This window comes from Temnothorax longispinosus, chromosome 4, assembly GCF_030848805.1.
Source record: "Temnothorax longispinosus isolate EJ_2023e chromosome 4, Tlon_JGU_v1, whole genome shotgun sequence".
NCBI classification, from domain to species: domain Eukaryota; kingdom Metazoa; phylum Arthropoda; class Insecta; order Hymenoptera; family Formicidae; genus Temnothorax; species Temnothorax longispinosus.
The window spans coordinates 8,224,100-8,238,596 of record NC_092361.1 but is presented as its reverse complement, the minus strand read 5'-3'; the positions used below and the strand labels follow the sequence as shown (position 1 = coordinate 8,238,596).

Here is a 14,497-nt window from a genome sequence, read left to right as displayed (position 1 = left end):
ACGTTTTCGTATAAGGCTAGCTTTTCGAATTTTTGCAAAAATCTAATTGGATTTTGTTTATCGGACTTTCCTTTAAATGTTAATTCGTCAAATGGATTCTTAATCCATCCGCCTCGCGGTAATCTCGCTCGCAATGGTACTAGATCTAGCGGTATTTCTTCACGCGTACGATCGCCGTCGTATATTCGGGAATCTATTTTTTCTTCAGGCTGTTCGCCCGATAGCTCCGTTTCTGCACGATTGTCTCCGACGATTTCGCGCTGTCGCCGTGTCGTAGCCCTAACCTGTTCGAGTTCGAGAGTCATTTCATTCATTTTCCGCATTATCTCTTCATTTTGTTGAAGGATTTCTTGATACGCTATTTCGCGATCTCTGCTGAGATTCAATATTTGAGTTTGATTAATTTGATCGTTGATCTGCAACGTATTCTGACTTTTATTCGCCGTTTCTCCCGCGGTTCTACCGGTCTGGTTGGCCGTTCCGCCTGCGGCTATTCCTGTTTCTGTAGTTTGCGACGGTGGCGGTGTCCGCGTCAACGTCGTCATGTTTGATTTTTTTACGAATCGCCCTCCTGGGGATCTTTCGCGTATAATCTTTTTCTTCCGCCCTATCTTGACGCTTTTCTCGTGTTTCGCCAATCCTATCTAACGCTCGCAACGTTCGTACTTCCCTTTTAACGCGATTGTTAGGATCGTGCGCGTTTTCACTAGGCGTTACGATCTCGCGCTCCTACTGGCGTACGTTGTGCCACGTTTTGTGCGTATCGTATAATGGAATGCTTGAAACTTATTCGCGTGAGATATTAGGCTATTATGAAATCTTTACAAGATTTTCAAATTTTCGATTCTCAATCTTATGAGTAAATCGTATAATTAATTTTACGCTAATATGCGCACGAGACTTCTATCCCGTTTATCGTCTGAAAGTTACGACTTTCTTTTTACTTGTATTATTTTCTCTTACGAGAATGTTGCGAAGTATCGATTCGCGCACAACGTTCGCACACCCGTTAACGCGATTCGGTTATGCCGCATGTCCTAGAACTACAACTTCGCGTCTTTACGGTGCGCGTTGTCACAACGCTTTTTACGCGCGTTCTATCATTCACCATCGCCTTTTTATGGTTTTTGATTATCAGTAATCACCTATTATTACACGCAATGTAATCACGGTCTTCCGTTTCTGACCTCAGAGACTTCCCTCGCGTGAAACGTCGTACGATGCTTGGCTCGATTTATATGACCTCACGATATCGCGCCCTACAGTCGCACGTTGTGATACGCTTCTATTACGCGTTCGGAAACTTCTATCCCTATATACGGTCGCTATTTTGTGGATTTCTGTTCCTACTTTTATGCATGACGTGACAGGAATTTCTTTCCTTGTCGACTATTCGATTCGAGATTCTCTACTCTACTTCTCCGCAAATCTACAATTCGGCCCCGCATCCTGTCACGGTCGCCATTTTTTGTTACGAGCTTTGCTCTCCGTGTGCCTAAAGCAGCCTTGCGGCAGACTGCAGATTCAACGTACGTCGTCGCAAACTTACGGATCAATAAAGCTTTGAATTCTCGAATATCTATTGTGACCGGACGGAGGTTCGGTGTTACCATCACTCGCTCTTATGCTTGGTTCATACGGTCGCCACTCGGTTTTGATCTATGCCTACCGAGAAAGATTAATGGAATTTACTGACCCTTTCGATGACTTGCACTAATTCCCCTTTTCTGTTTGTTTCAGGTTCTCCTCGTAGACTCTGGATCTCCGCTGGACCGCTCCGTGGACCATCTCAGGACTGCAGCTGCGCACCACTGACTACGCCTCAGGACCTTTGCTGGACCGTCGCGGGATCTCACGCCTCTGATTGGATCGTGGAACGCCGACAGGTAAGTAATAGGAATCAGGTATGGGTCTCTTATCAGGATCGTCGCACACGAAATAAATTTGTAATCTTTGTAGCTGGTAAAATATGTAATATATTTCTTCGTTTCAGATTACAATTAATAATCGCGCACACGAGTTTTTCGAAGTTGCCGTATACGACTGCGTGTACTTTGGCAAACGTTAGTGTTCATTTCTATGTCGCGACTCCGACAAGTTCTTTTCTTTACGCGCCCGGCGCGGGATCTTCCCGTCTCAATCGTAACTCTACGTCTCCTTATTGCGAGGAGATGGAAATCGTTAGCCGACCGTTCGCTCCGATATCTCGGGAGAGACTCCACGAATCTTGCACGTCGCTCGACTCCCTCACTCTCTACATTGGTTCCCCACTATCGTTCTGTGATCACGCTATCCACAGATGTGTCTGCATGATCGTTCGGAACTACGCAGCAACTGACGCAAACAATTTTTTTGTGTCGCTTTCACTTTCGGAACAAAAGCTGTTTTTCGACCTTCAACCACCATTACATTTCTGTGTTCCGGACTTCCCCTTAATCTCATTCTATAAGAAATTCATGGGGATACGCAATCAACGACATTAGTTTTTTAACTAAACTCAATGTTTTTATTGCTGAAAACCCGCCTTGCTTTTGCTATCAACCAACAAGTGATTTGCAATTGTGTATAAATCTTATACTAGTTTCAGAGTTAATAAACGTAACTGAACAAATTGGCGAGGTATTGATTCAATATATAATCTTTATAAGAAGAAAGAACTTTGTTTTAATACGCCTTAGATCAAAACTATACTATCCCAAAATAAATTCACATGATCCCGACTTTAGTTACTTCTTGTTAACTAACGCTTACATCTACCTTAATTCTGACGGTCTTTATAATGAAAAAATAATCGTACAATCTTCCTTATACACAAAACAAATTGATTTCGATCATGTCTCATGACTCGCTATATTCTCTATAGGACAACATAATACGAAGTAAACTAAACATGATCGGAAGAAACATCAAATACCTAGTCGCAATTTTCTTATCTTATAAACGTAAATACCCAACACCATAATATTTGATTCACTTTGGTTAAATCATATTAATATCTAGATTGCCGGATTCGGCATGATGGCTGGCTGAGACTTTTTTTGCATCACTGTCGTGATCTCCAGTCCTGGCTTCCGTACCCTCGTCGTCCACCAGCTCCTCGATGATGAGGCCGTCGTCCAATCTAGTGATGATGACCTTAGGATCAATTTTCCCAACGTCTTTGCGGGCGCCCTTCGTCAGTATGGCAGCTTTAAACAGCAGGCGGCTGCAATAGCACTGATGGCGGAAAAGGAACAGGACATGAGATCTATGATAAGCAGGCTAGAGGGATATCTGGACAAGAAGGGACTAATATTGAGCATAGAGAAATCAAAAATAATGAGATTCAGAAAGGGAGGAGGAAGGAAGAGGAAGTATGATTGGAGATGGAAGGGAAAGAAACTAGAAGAAGTTAAGGAATTTAAATATCTTGGATATACACTGAAGGAAAATGGGGAACAAGAGGCACAAATCAGAGAGAGAAGAAGGAAGGCGGCGAGAGTAATGAGGGAAGTGTGGGGGATAGGGAAAAGAATGTGGAAAAAGGACTGGAGAAGAAGGATCTGGCTGTATGATACTCTGATATGGACAGTGATGGGATACGGGCAGAAGTGTGGGGGTGGAAGGAAAGGGTGGAGGTAGAAAGTATACATGAAAGATATATCAGATGGATATTTGGGCTAAACTGGAGGACACCCGGATATATGGTGAGAGATGAAGTGGAGAGAGAGAAGATGAGAGGCAGGGCGAGCAAGAGAGCTCGGAAGTTTGAAAAGAAATTAGAGGAAGGTAACGGAGGGGGAATAGCGAGAAAATGCCTAGAGAAATGAAAGAGAGATGGAAGAAGGGGAAGATAATAGGAAAGTGGGAACAAGAAAGAAAAAGTTATCTGGGGGTGAGAGCTGAAGAGGAGGAAGAGTTAGAAGTGGAAAATCTAGAGAGCAGAGAGAAGGCGAAGCAAAAACAAGAAAGGATGGAAAAGATCGTAGACTCGAAATACAACAGGTGGTATAAATTTATAAGAAAGGACGGGATTCCAGGATACTTAGAGAAAAACTGGGAGGAAGAAAGGTGGAGTAGGGTCGCGAGGTTCAGACTAGGTAATGAAATTAGGGAAGGAGTGTATTGGGAAAAAGAGGAGAATAGAAGGTGCAGGATATGCGAGAGGGAGGAGGAAACATGGGAACACATATGGGAGGAATGTTCGAGATGGGAGAGATGGGATGGAGAGGGGTGGCAGGATGTGGTGGAGAATTTACTAGGAGAGGGGCGAGAGGGAGAGGAATGGATGAAAGCGATAGAGAAAATGCGACAAGAGTGAGGGAGGGGAAGGGAAGTGATGGATGAGAGAGCAGTGTGATTGAGACGTATGAAAGAAAAATATGAAAGGAAGGAAGCAAAGGAAACAGAAGTCCAATTTTAGAAATAAGTTAGAATTAAGTTAGATATAAGATAGAGCGATTAAGCGAGAAGCGATTGAGAGAGGCGCAGGGGAGCGAGCGAGAGAGAGAGGACAGGCAGGGATAGGAAGCGCAAAAATTGTAAAGGTTTGGGTACGTTCCTGAAAAACGTCAATGATTTGTGAGAAAAGGAAGAAGAATAGGAAGCTGTAAAGGTTTGGGTACGTTCCTCAAAAACGCCCTTTAAGGCCCCTTAGGGGCAAATAAAGTACTTTATACATACATACATACAAGTATGCAAATGTGTAGAAATAATTAGGAGAAATTCAAACTTGTCTCGACTGTTTAATTTTAATATTTTTGGTATTTTTCAGGAAGTTGCGATCCAAACGACTCTACGGTTAAAACTGCAATCGCACGCTTCAAATATGACAGTATTGAGTCTTGGCCAGAACTTTTGCGTAGTTGGTCAGTGACACGCATTTGCGCTTTCAGTATCCGAGAGAAACTAGACCGATAGCGCAGCTGAATAAAGCAACGTCTTCTGTTCAACAATCGCAAGAGTCTGATGCTTCAGTGAGTGATTATTTCAAAATTTGGGGCGTACTCGCACTACCTAATGGATATCTACTGGTGAGAAAATTGAATTTTATACATGTTTCGAATGCGTGATATTCTTTTTCTCGTTTCAAATTTATTCCCTTTTAAACAAGCTAAATTAATTGATTTGTACGGTTGTAGATTCAGCAAGATTTTAAGGAATTATATCCTGGAAGAGAAGATGGTTTGATATCAAAGTGGGATTCAACCAAAGATGTCTCAATTAATCTTCTTAATGCTGAAATTGCTAAATCAGATGAGTATGAAAGGAAGTTACTTAAAGATTTGACTGTTACAGATACAGGTATTTATAAGAAGACTGTATTTCGTGGCCCAATTTCTTTCGTTACTTATTTGTATAATTATATATTAATTTATATAACTTTTATTAATTTACTTCAACTACTTTATTTATGTTTTTCAGACAAAAATGACGTAATTCTATTTCATTTACCGCCATCACTTTGTTGTAAAAGGACAAGAGGTGCGAGCATAAATATACCATCCGTCGCTGTTTGAAGTTGAAGAGAGAGAGAGAGAGATTGTGTTGTTCTTTTTTGCGGCCATCTGTGGCGGTTATAATACAATAGGTCGGGCCGCGCATTCTACGTAGTTCGTGGAAAAAGCGCGCGAGCGCGGCGCCGACAACGTTGCGTCCCAGGCGGCGAGGCACGTGTTTATCGCGCATGCTTGAGCATGTTGGGAGGGGCGCGCAGCCCGAGCGAGCGAGCATTCGTTATTCAGATATCGTGCACGATACATCGTGCGTCGTAGCGTTGTTCGATATATAATTGCGTCATCCTTTGAGCATCGAGTCATTCGAGTCGTTAAGTTGTGATCTGCCTTTCCGTGTGCCGTAGTAAATTAATTACTTCTAATATCTCAATACTGCAATATACGGGAAACTACGATCGTCATCGAGAGGAATCCAGGGATATCCGTCCCAGCGAGCCATGCCGGCACGTGGAACGAAGGAAGGCAGCCATTTGCTGCAACGTTCGAAAGAGCCTTTTCGACAGGAATCACGAGCCCTTTCGAAGTCTTGGATAAACGAGAGAGATAAGGATTGAGCCTTTTTAATATACTCATTGTGTGAACATCCTAGGTGATGTTATCGTCTATGAAAGGTAAACTGTTTAAATATCTCGAGTGGCAAACGTTAGACTTTCGTCTACCGTTACAGAGAGGGAACGTTAGACCTTTGTCTACGTTACGAGAGAGATAATCAATCCTCTCAGAGATCACGAGAGCAAGTGAGAGGAAAACTTCCTCGCCTTTTGAAAAAGACAGTAAAAAGTTATCTCGAGTCTATTTTTAATACTGAGCTCAGTCTAAAGTAAAGTAAATTATTAATCGTTCGGTTGCAACCATTTTCGTGACAAGTAAAAAACTTTATTTCTTCTTTGTGCGATTGTTTCTTTCTCATTGATTCGACAATATCTCTTATAGTTTATTTGCGACGTTACTTTGCGAACATTGTGTACTTTTATTTGTATTACATATGAAATGAGAATACGTTCATTGCGGATTATATTAATCGTTTCTTGCGTTGTGATAAAACTATCGAGTGACTAATTCCGTGCGTTACTATAAAAGTTACTTCTCAATGACTTGATAATTATTCTACTAAGTATTTTGCGAATTCTGAATCATATGTTCATACTAAGTGAATTAATATGTCAATCTAAAAACAAGGCCTATGAATATGAGAAATTGAGAAATTCTTATACTTTATTTTCTTTTACTGACTACATGATTTTGCTGAAAATGAGTTATTCGTTCGAAACAAACTGTCTATATTGGTAAATCGTAAAAAGGCCAATTAAGATTAATTAGTATTAAGAATTCAAAGATTGATACATTATTTCAGTTACTATTTCAATTATGTTTGAAGTGAATTTTATATTCTGATTGATTTGCTTGACTAATTGAACAGTTTTTTCTTAATATTACGTGATTTGTTTTATTTTGACTACGTCAATAGAAATTATGAGCTTACATATTATTAATATGTCCTTGATAATAAACCTGATTACATAACAAAGAAATGCATCAGTGAGTACAATTATATTTTGTCATAAATAAAAGGAAAGGACTGTACTATAATAACTATTGATTTGTTTCTTTTATGTGTTTTATACATTTATTGTATTTCTATTGTATTTTATATAATCTCTGTAATAATTGTTCATGAATACTGGGAAGGTTTTCGGGCAGTTTCCCTTCTCCTATGCAATAAATGTTGGTATTCTTTGTATAGTTCTGCCCAATCTAGCCATTTCAAATTACATAAATTACTAAACGCAATCTCTCTCTCAATAAACGGATTCTTTTCATTTGTTCCTTCCTCATCTAATTCTAGAGTTCAGGCTTGTGCGCGAGCTTGTGCAAACAGTCGCAGAAGCCAGAAAGGCCTTTATCCTCCGTGTCCTTGTAATTGTCATTTATAGTAAATATTTCTATTTTATGACAATAATTAAGTACATAAACTCACTGTTTTTAAAAATATTTTTCAGATTCCGGGGGACTTGAATCGTCAAATCAGGTTCACAGCGAGTGGCTGGAAAATCGCGGCCTCAACTTGCAGCCGACGTTGATATTTGTTGGACCTACTTTATCGAACATTACTGCCAGTTACGTTCAAATAGATGCTGTGCGATATGAGCTCCGTACTCCATTAAAAGCTCTGGATACGTGTTTCAAGGCGTTTCACGCGCTAGACGGTGCGCATATTAAGAGGAGTGCCGAGCAGTCTGGCTTTTTATTCAGAAGTATTTTTATGATTTGTATCTTAAAGAGGACGATAATATTCCTCGAGTAACAAATATACTTAGTTCCTTAAAGGGATTAGTTTCAAAGAAAATCTAGTGCTTAAGACTATTGTACGATTTCGTTTTACGTTGCAGAACTTTTCTTATTTTAATAAAATGTACATTTGTAAGGACTGCCATTTCCAGTTGCCTTCCATTAAAGCATCGTGCTGTCATTTACAGACAATTCATTCATATAATGTTTCTAGTGTGTATAAATGCGCCCAAAATGGTTGCTCACGAGAGTATAATTCGATAAAAGCTTTCAAATAACATTTAAAAGATAAACATTCTGCTGCTCATATGCTCGATGAAATGCCATTACAGGCTCTTCATCAGGAGCATTTGGCGCAAGTTAATGAAAATAATGTACAACTAAACTTTAATATGAGAAATGCCCTTGAACATATTGGTAATGGTGATTTCAAAATGACGAGATTGTAGACATACATAATATTGCTATTACTGCTCTTGATTTCAAGAATGCTATATTTGTATCATCCAGAGCTTTAATTGCTAAATTATATGCGTCCAGTACTTTGAACAGAACTCACGTGCAGGAGGTAATTGAACTTAGGTCTGAATTTGTTTCTGGCAATTTTATTACAATGCTTCGATCGAAATTATTATTTATGTTGCAAGCTATTGAACAAAGACAGAACGATATGCAGCATTTGATTTAAATGTTTAATATAATAGAGAACGTATTTCAAGGCTCGGAGACCGAGACCCAAAGAGTGAACGCGCTTGAAGCAAGCCAGTCTTATATATGTCCTAAGACTTATAGAATTGGAGTTTCAGAGAAAATGGTAAAAGTTGGAAACGTTGCTGTTTCAACACCAATAGAACTGACAGGTCAATACATTCCAATGAAATATGTTTTAAAGAACACTTCCTGGAATTACCTGGTGTTTTTGATGCTATTTTGGCTAATGTTGAAAATCTCAATAATTCAGATAAGTTGACTAATATAGTTGAGAGAAAATTCTCTGTAAAAAAGACACTGAGAGAAAGGTTTCGTTACTACGCGAACAACCAACATTTTGGCTGCAAGAGGTAATTAATTTTACAATAATAGCAAAGTCTTACCGAACTTTGCTATTGCAACGAAAGATTTTGCTATTATTGCAAAATTAATTAGCTCTCGTAGCAAAAAATGTTGGTTTACATAGTAATAAAACGTTTCTCTCAGTGAATAATAAGAAAACATTCCATTTAGTATATATTCTTACAAGTTTAAGAATATCTGATACTTGAGAATATCTTTAGTATATATTCTTACAAGTTTAAGAATATCTGATACTTGAGAATATCTTTAGTATATATTCTTACAAGTTTAAGAATATCTGATACTTGAGAATATCTGTAGTATATATTCTTACACATTAAGAATATCTGAAACTTAAGAATCTTTAGAGGATTTCCCTCTAAAACTAAGAGGATCCTCTTGGCGTTTATTTCAGTGTAAAATATTATAAGGATAAATGGTATATTCATAAAATGAGAATACAATTTTTTCGGTGTAGCGTTACCCAATGTGCACCGCAAGAAGGTTGCGCGATCGGATTTGGTACATCATTACGGCCCTGAAAAGGAACGATTTCGTCCTTAATTCATAAAAATTATGTATATTACTTGGAAAAAATTAATACAAATCGTATTTAACAATACGATTTTATTCACAAGGCAATCTGTTCGCGGCATCCACGAACGACATTGATAAGCCTAGTCGAAAGATATTTAATATTTCGTTGACATTGAGCATACTCAACGTACCACGGTAAGTTAGGTATGTGTGAATTGGAAAAATAAGGACCTTGAATATCGAGACTGATTCTCGGAATAACGACGCGGCGATTTTGGAGAACGAATTCGAGATAAATGCAGAAAAAATGAGAGAATAGTTCCGCGACGGAGACATTCCAATTGTACAGATGGAGGATATCGCGACGCTATACGGAGCTCTTGGCTCGGCCGGGTATTACATAAGGATTCATTGTCCGCAACTATCGATTTCACTCTCGAATTCATTCTCCAAAATCGCCGCATCATTATTCCGAGAATCATTCTCGATATTCAAGGTTCTTATTTTTCAAGCAACAAAGTATCGAAGGTATTTTTTTTAACTAACAGACGATATATATATTTTCTTGAATCGAAGACAAAATTGGTCCTTTTCAGGGCCATAACGATGTGAAAAATCCGATCGCGCAACTTTCTCGCGGTGCACATATCATAAATTATGATTTCAATGAAACGTCCGTCAAACGTTGCTTCAAGCGAATCAAATTTTAAACGCTTCTTCAATACAATCGTTCAAAATTGCTCAATCAATTACAAAGACAACGATGGATACGAAATGCTCGATACAATGAAAAAGGAGGATTCAAATACATAACGGTATTAATTTTTTTATCATTATTCATATACATTATTATACGAATATCAATATTCATATATCACGAGAATAGACGTATCATATGTTTCCGAACAAAAAATATTAACAATGTTTAAACCGTTATTTCATCCAATACCCCCGAAAGCAATGAAATAAATTGACCAAGTATGCAAAAAGGCTTCTATTTATGCCGTCGAGAAATGCACGACGAGAAGCGTGAAAGTACGTATACATATGTAAGATAAAATTGAATCGTTATGGTCTATTACGTATTAAAATTATATTTGGCTGTGCACTTTTTTATTCAATCATATGAGCAACTTTGAAGCAAGCCAAATTTTGCACATTTTAATTATATTTACTTCTTTCGACGTAAAATACCGAAAGCGGTCGATGGACATAACATATGAGAGAGAGAGAGAGAGAGAGAGAGGGAGAGAGAGAGGAGAGGGAGAGGGAGAGGGAGAGGGGAGGGAGAGGGAGAGGGAGAGGGAGAGAGAGGGAGAGAGAGAGAGAGGAGAGGAGAGGGAGAGAGAGGAGAGAGAGAGAGGAGAGAGAGGGAGAGAGAGAGAGAGAGAGGAGAGAGAGAGAGAGAGGAGAGATGATGATGATGATGAATCGCTATTTATTAGGCGCTCCGGGATTTCTTCCCTCAAGCGCATATACAATAGAAATAGAATACAAAATGACTAAAGTAACAACAATAACAAAAAATAAGTATATCTATAACAAGAGAAAAAAAATAGAGAAAAAGAAGAAGAAAAATAACAAAATAGAAGAATCGCTATTACTGAACTTGTGGCTGTGTGTTAAGTAAATATTTAAATAAGTCGCACTTGAAAATCCCCTTTGTGGAGGCAGAGTTACGCAGGTCTAGTGGTAAGCTATTCCATAGTTCGGCCGCAAAACTAATAAACGATTTTTTAAATAGTTCCGTCCTACATTGAGGTAGGAACAACGACTTCGGGTGAGATCTTGTATCGCGCACTGCCTTGTCGCCCTTGTAAGTAAAAGCTTGGTACAATGATGTGGGTTTCTTAGAATGAAGGATGGAGTATGTTAAGTTACCGACAAAATATAATCGTCTCTGGTGTACCTTTAGCCACTTGAGCTCCTCAAAATAAGGCGTGATATGTTCGTCCCGTTTAGCCTCACAAACAAATCTAACACAGGTATTAAGGCTCGTTGCAAGCGCGTATTGTGTTCTCTTGTAATGTCAGTAAAAGTTCCGCAACAGTAATCAAAAAGAGGCATGATCAAGGTGCAAACTAACCTTGCACGTAACAAAGGCGGCATAAGATGCTTGCACAACTTAAGCTGGTGTACTGAGGCGTTCACTCTGGAAACAGTTTTTGATACCTGTTCTTTCCAAGAGAGTGTATTTGAGATGGTAACCCCCAGGTATAATACCGACTCTACATACGGTATTATGGTGTCGTCCACAACGATATGAGGCAGATCATCTAATGGGAGACCATTAAGATAGCGGGCTGTGCCCATGATCATTGCCGTGGTCTTACTTGGATTTAGAGATAGCCGATTTTCCGTCACCCAGGCTACTATATTGGAAATGTCCTGATTCACTTTTTGCACAGCCTCAGCCAGGTACTTCAATTCCGTATGCAAGTAAATGCACAGGTCGTCAGCGTAGAAATTGTATTTACAGTATCTCAAAACTTTGCTAAAACCACACAGATATAGAATAAACAATAAGGGTCCAAGTACAGAGCCTTGGGGGACTCCAGTAGTCGTTGTCCTCTCTGTCGACGTCGCACGCGAGACGGGGTCGCGAACCACCTGCCTTCGATCGTAGAGATAGGAGCACATCCAGCGCAGTGCCGAACATGAAAAGCCAAGGTTCCTTAGTTTTTCAATCAATAAATAATGATTTACGTTGTCGAAAGCTTTGGAAAAATCGAAGAAGATTGCAATGGTGACTTTTCTAGCGGCCTGTTTCACGTCGTCAAGAATTCTGATCAGCGCGGTTTGCGTAGAGTGGTCCTTTCTGTAGGCTGCTTGATGAGGATCCAGCAAATCATGGTCGTCCAGATAGGCCTTAATTTGTTCGGCCACAATGTGTTCGAGAGCCTTGGAGACGGTACACAAAATGGAGATTGGCCTGTAATCCTTTAATTGCGATGGACTTTTGACCTTTGGTAAGGGCTGTATTATGGCACTTTTCCATAAGATAGGATAGGCTCCATAAGTTAGACTGAAGTTGAATATATGTGTGACCGTTGAAAGAATACATGGCAAAACTCTTAAAAGAAGTTTCATTGACAGTCCATCCGCACCGACTGCATCCGACTTGATTCGTGTGACCGCCTTGAGCACTTCCCAGGGCTCGATGTTACCTAGATAGAACTTGGAGTCATTGTATGTTTCCTCACCCAAGTAGAAAGCTGTGGTATTTTGCGCATCCCTATTAGTCCCCGCCGTACCATAAGTGAAAAAGTCAACCAGTTCTTCTGTGGAAAAGAGCAATTTCATTTCTGAGGATTTGTTTTTGATTAATCCTAGATGTTTGAGCCTATTCCAAATAATATTAGGTTCCCTTAAATCTTGAAAAGCATCCTGGTAATAATTACATTTGGCCTTGCGTACTAGCGATTGAACCTGATTACGTAAGTGCTTGTAGTTGTTGTAGTTTGTGTCATTTCTGCATCGTTTCCACTTCCTCCTAGCTATATTTCTCTCCTTCATTTTGTTCTTGATATCGTTGGTCAGCCAAGGAGCAGGCAAGTGCCTAGGATAGACATTGCGTAGTGGTGCATGCTTATCGAAGCATTCTAGAAAGTAGTCATTTAGTATGCTAACCTTGCTGTCTATGTCTTCCGCGGTGAATACAGAACTCCAGTCGTATTCCGCCAGTTTGTTCCAGAAAGTTTCAGGATTAAATGAGCGAAAATCTCTAGCTGTAATGTGACGCCGTTGAAAACGCTCGACTTTCACTTTGTACGTAATGTCAACCAGATCATGGGCAGACAAATAACACGCCTCCTGCTGCCCATACGTAACTAATTTGTCAAGATCGTCGATAATGCATAAATCTAACCACGTAGAAGATGTACGCGTGTGATGTGTGGGCCCATATGGTACAAGATGGAAACGCATCGCATTCACCAATGAACGGATCTGCTCCGCGTCGAAAGTCCGCGTGTTGAGGTCCGCGTTGAAATCTCCAAAAACGACAGTGTGCCTGTACAGTGCCGATAATTCGGAAAAATCATTGAAGAATTCCTCAATGTAGCCGCAGTGCGGTGGCCTGTACACTACGGCCAGTAGAATCTTGGAGTTCCCGTCCATAGAAATTTCAGCCATCAAATATTCTGGTTTGCGACAGTAATTTTCCTCGGATTGTCTTAATATCCTGGCGTGGGCATTTCCTCTGAGGTAAAAGGCCACACCTCCACCAGTTTTGCCTATTCTATCCCGTCTAAACACATTGTATCCTTGCAGAGAAACCATGCGATCTGGAATGGATGGTTTAAGCCAAGTTTCAGACATACAGATTATGTGATATTCCGAGTCAACGAAATGTGCTCTGAACTCATCAAGCTGTGCAAACAGCGACTGGCAATTCACGTGACAAATGCGAAGAGAGAGAGAGAGAGAGAGAGAGAGAGAGAGAGAGAGAGAGAGAGAGAGAAAGAAAGATCAGAAGCACGCATAAAAAGAAAAAACGAAATGATAAGAGATAGCAAATGCTTATTACAGCGTTTCATTAAAATGCACAAAATAAGGCTTATAAAATTAGATAAACTATATATCAATTACATTATTGTTTCAACTATTTCTTGTTTTTTTTTCTAGATTGCCGCAGACGTTACTTCAATAAGGCACAAAGCTTAGCAGCAAGCCCAAATGTAAAAAATTACGCTTCAATCATACGTCGTTAACGTCGATGGAGAGGACCCTCGTGAAATATATGTTTTCGTCGATGACATATCATATAAAAGAAATACCGCTTTAAAGAAACTATCGATGTCCGCTTTGAAGCATTTCAAGTTTTGAACGTAAAATATCCATCAGCCTGCGAGCATTTACGGTTGCTAATTCAAAAAGGTATTTACACGTTCGATACTATATACGACGCACAAATACCTCATATACAAAATGTGTATAGCAAAATTGTTAAGCCCGACGAAAAGAACATAGATACTCGCGATCATTCCGATGCTCACGAATCATCGGACGAATATCGAATCTTTCGTTTCACACGTACAAAGTTCTTTCAATTTACAGTTCCTTTAAATTACAGTCAACACTTATATTCTAAGTCTTTCAATATAAGATCGTTGTTATTATTT

At 39.5% G+C, this 14,497-nt stretch overlaps 1 protein-coding gene across 1 annotated transcript; it reads right to left on the bottom strand.

Moving 5' to 3' along the window:
- Positions 1-2,979: 2,979 nt before the first annotated feature.
- LOC139811504 (uncharacterized) lies at positions 2,980-13,694 on the bottom strand. Its single transcript, XM_071775778.1, has 5 exons — positions 11,989-13,694; positions 11,611-11,868; positions 11,461-11,526; positions 11,284-11,350; positions 2,980-3,216 (listed from the first exon to the last, which is right to left on the bottom strand). Exons 1-5 carry the CDS (start codon positions 13,692-13,694, stop codon positions 2,980-2,982), a joined length of 2,334 nt encoding a protein of 777 aa, XP_071631879.1.
- Positions 13,695-14,497: the final 803 nt, after the last annotated feature.

Excerpts from the sequence above, each read along its gene's own strand:
- LOC139811504 (XM_071775778.1), bottom strand. The coding sequence starts at position 13,694 with ATGTCTGAAACTTGGCTTAAACCATCCATTCCAGATCGCATGGTTTCT. Across the intron at positions 11,869-11,988 it reads TCCTATCTCTACGATCGAAG|CAAAGTTTTGAGATACTGTA; the intron begins GCAGGTGGTTCG and ends GTGTGGTTTTAG. Across the intron at positions 11,351-11,460 it reads CCGCCTTTGTTACGTGCAAG|ATTTGTTTGTGAGGCTAAAC; the intron begins GTTAGTTTGCAC and ends TACCTGTGTTAG.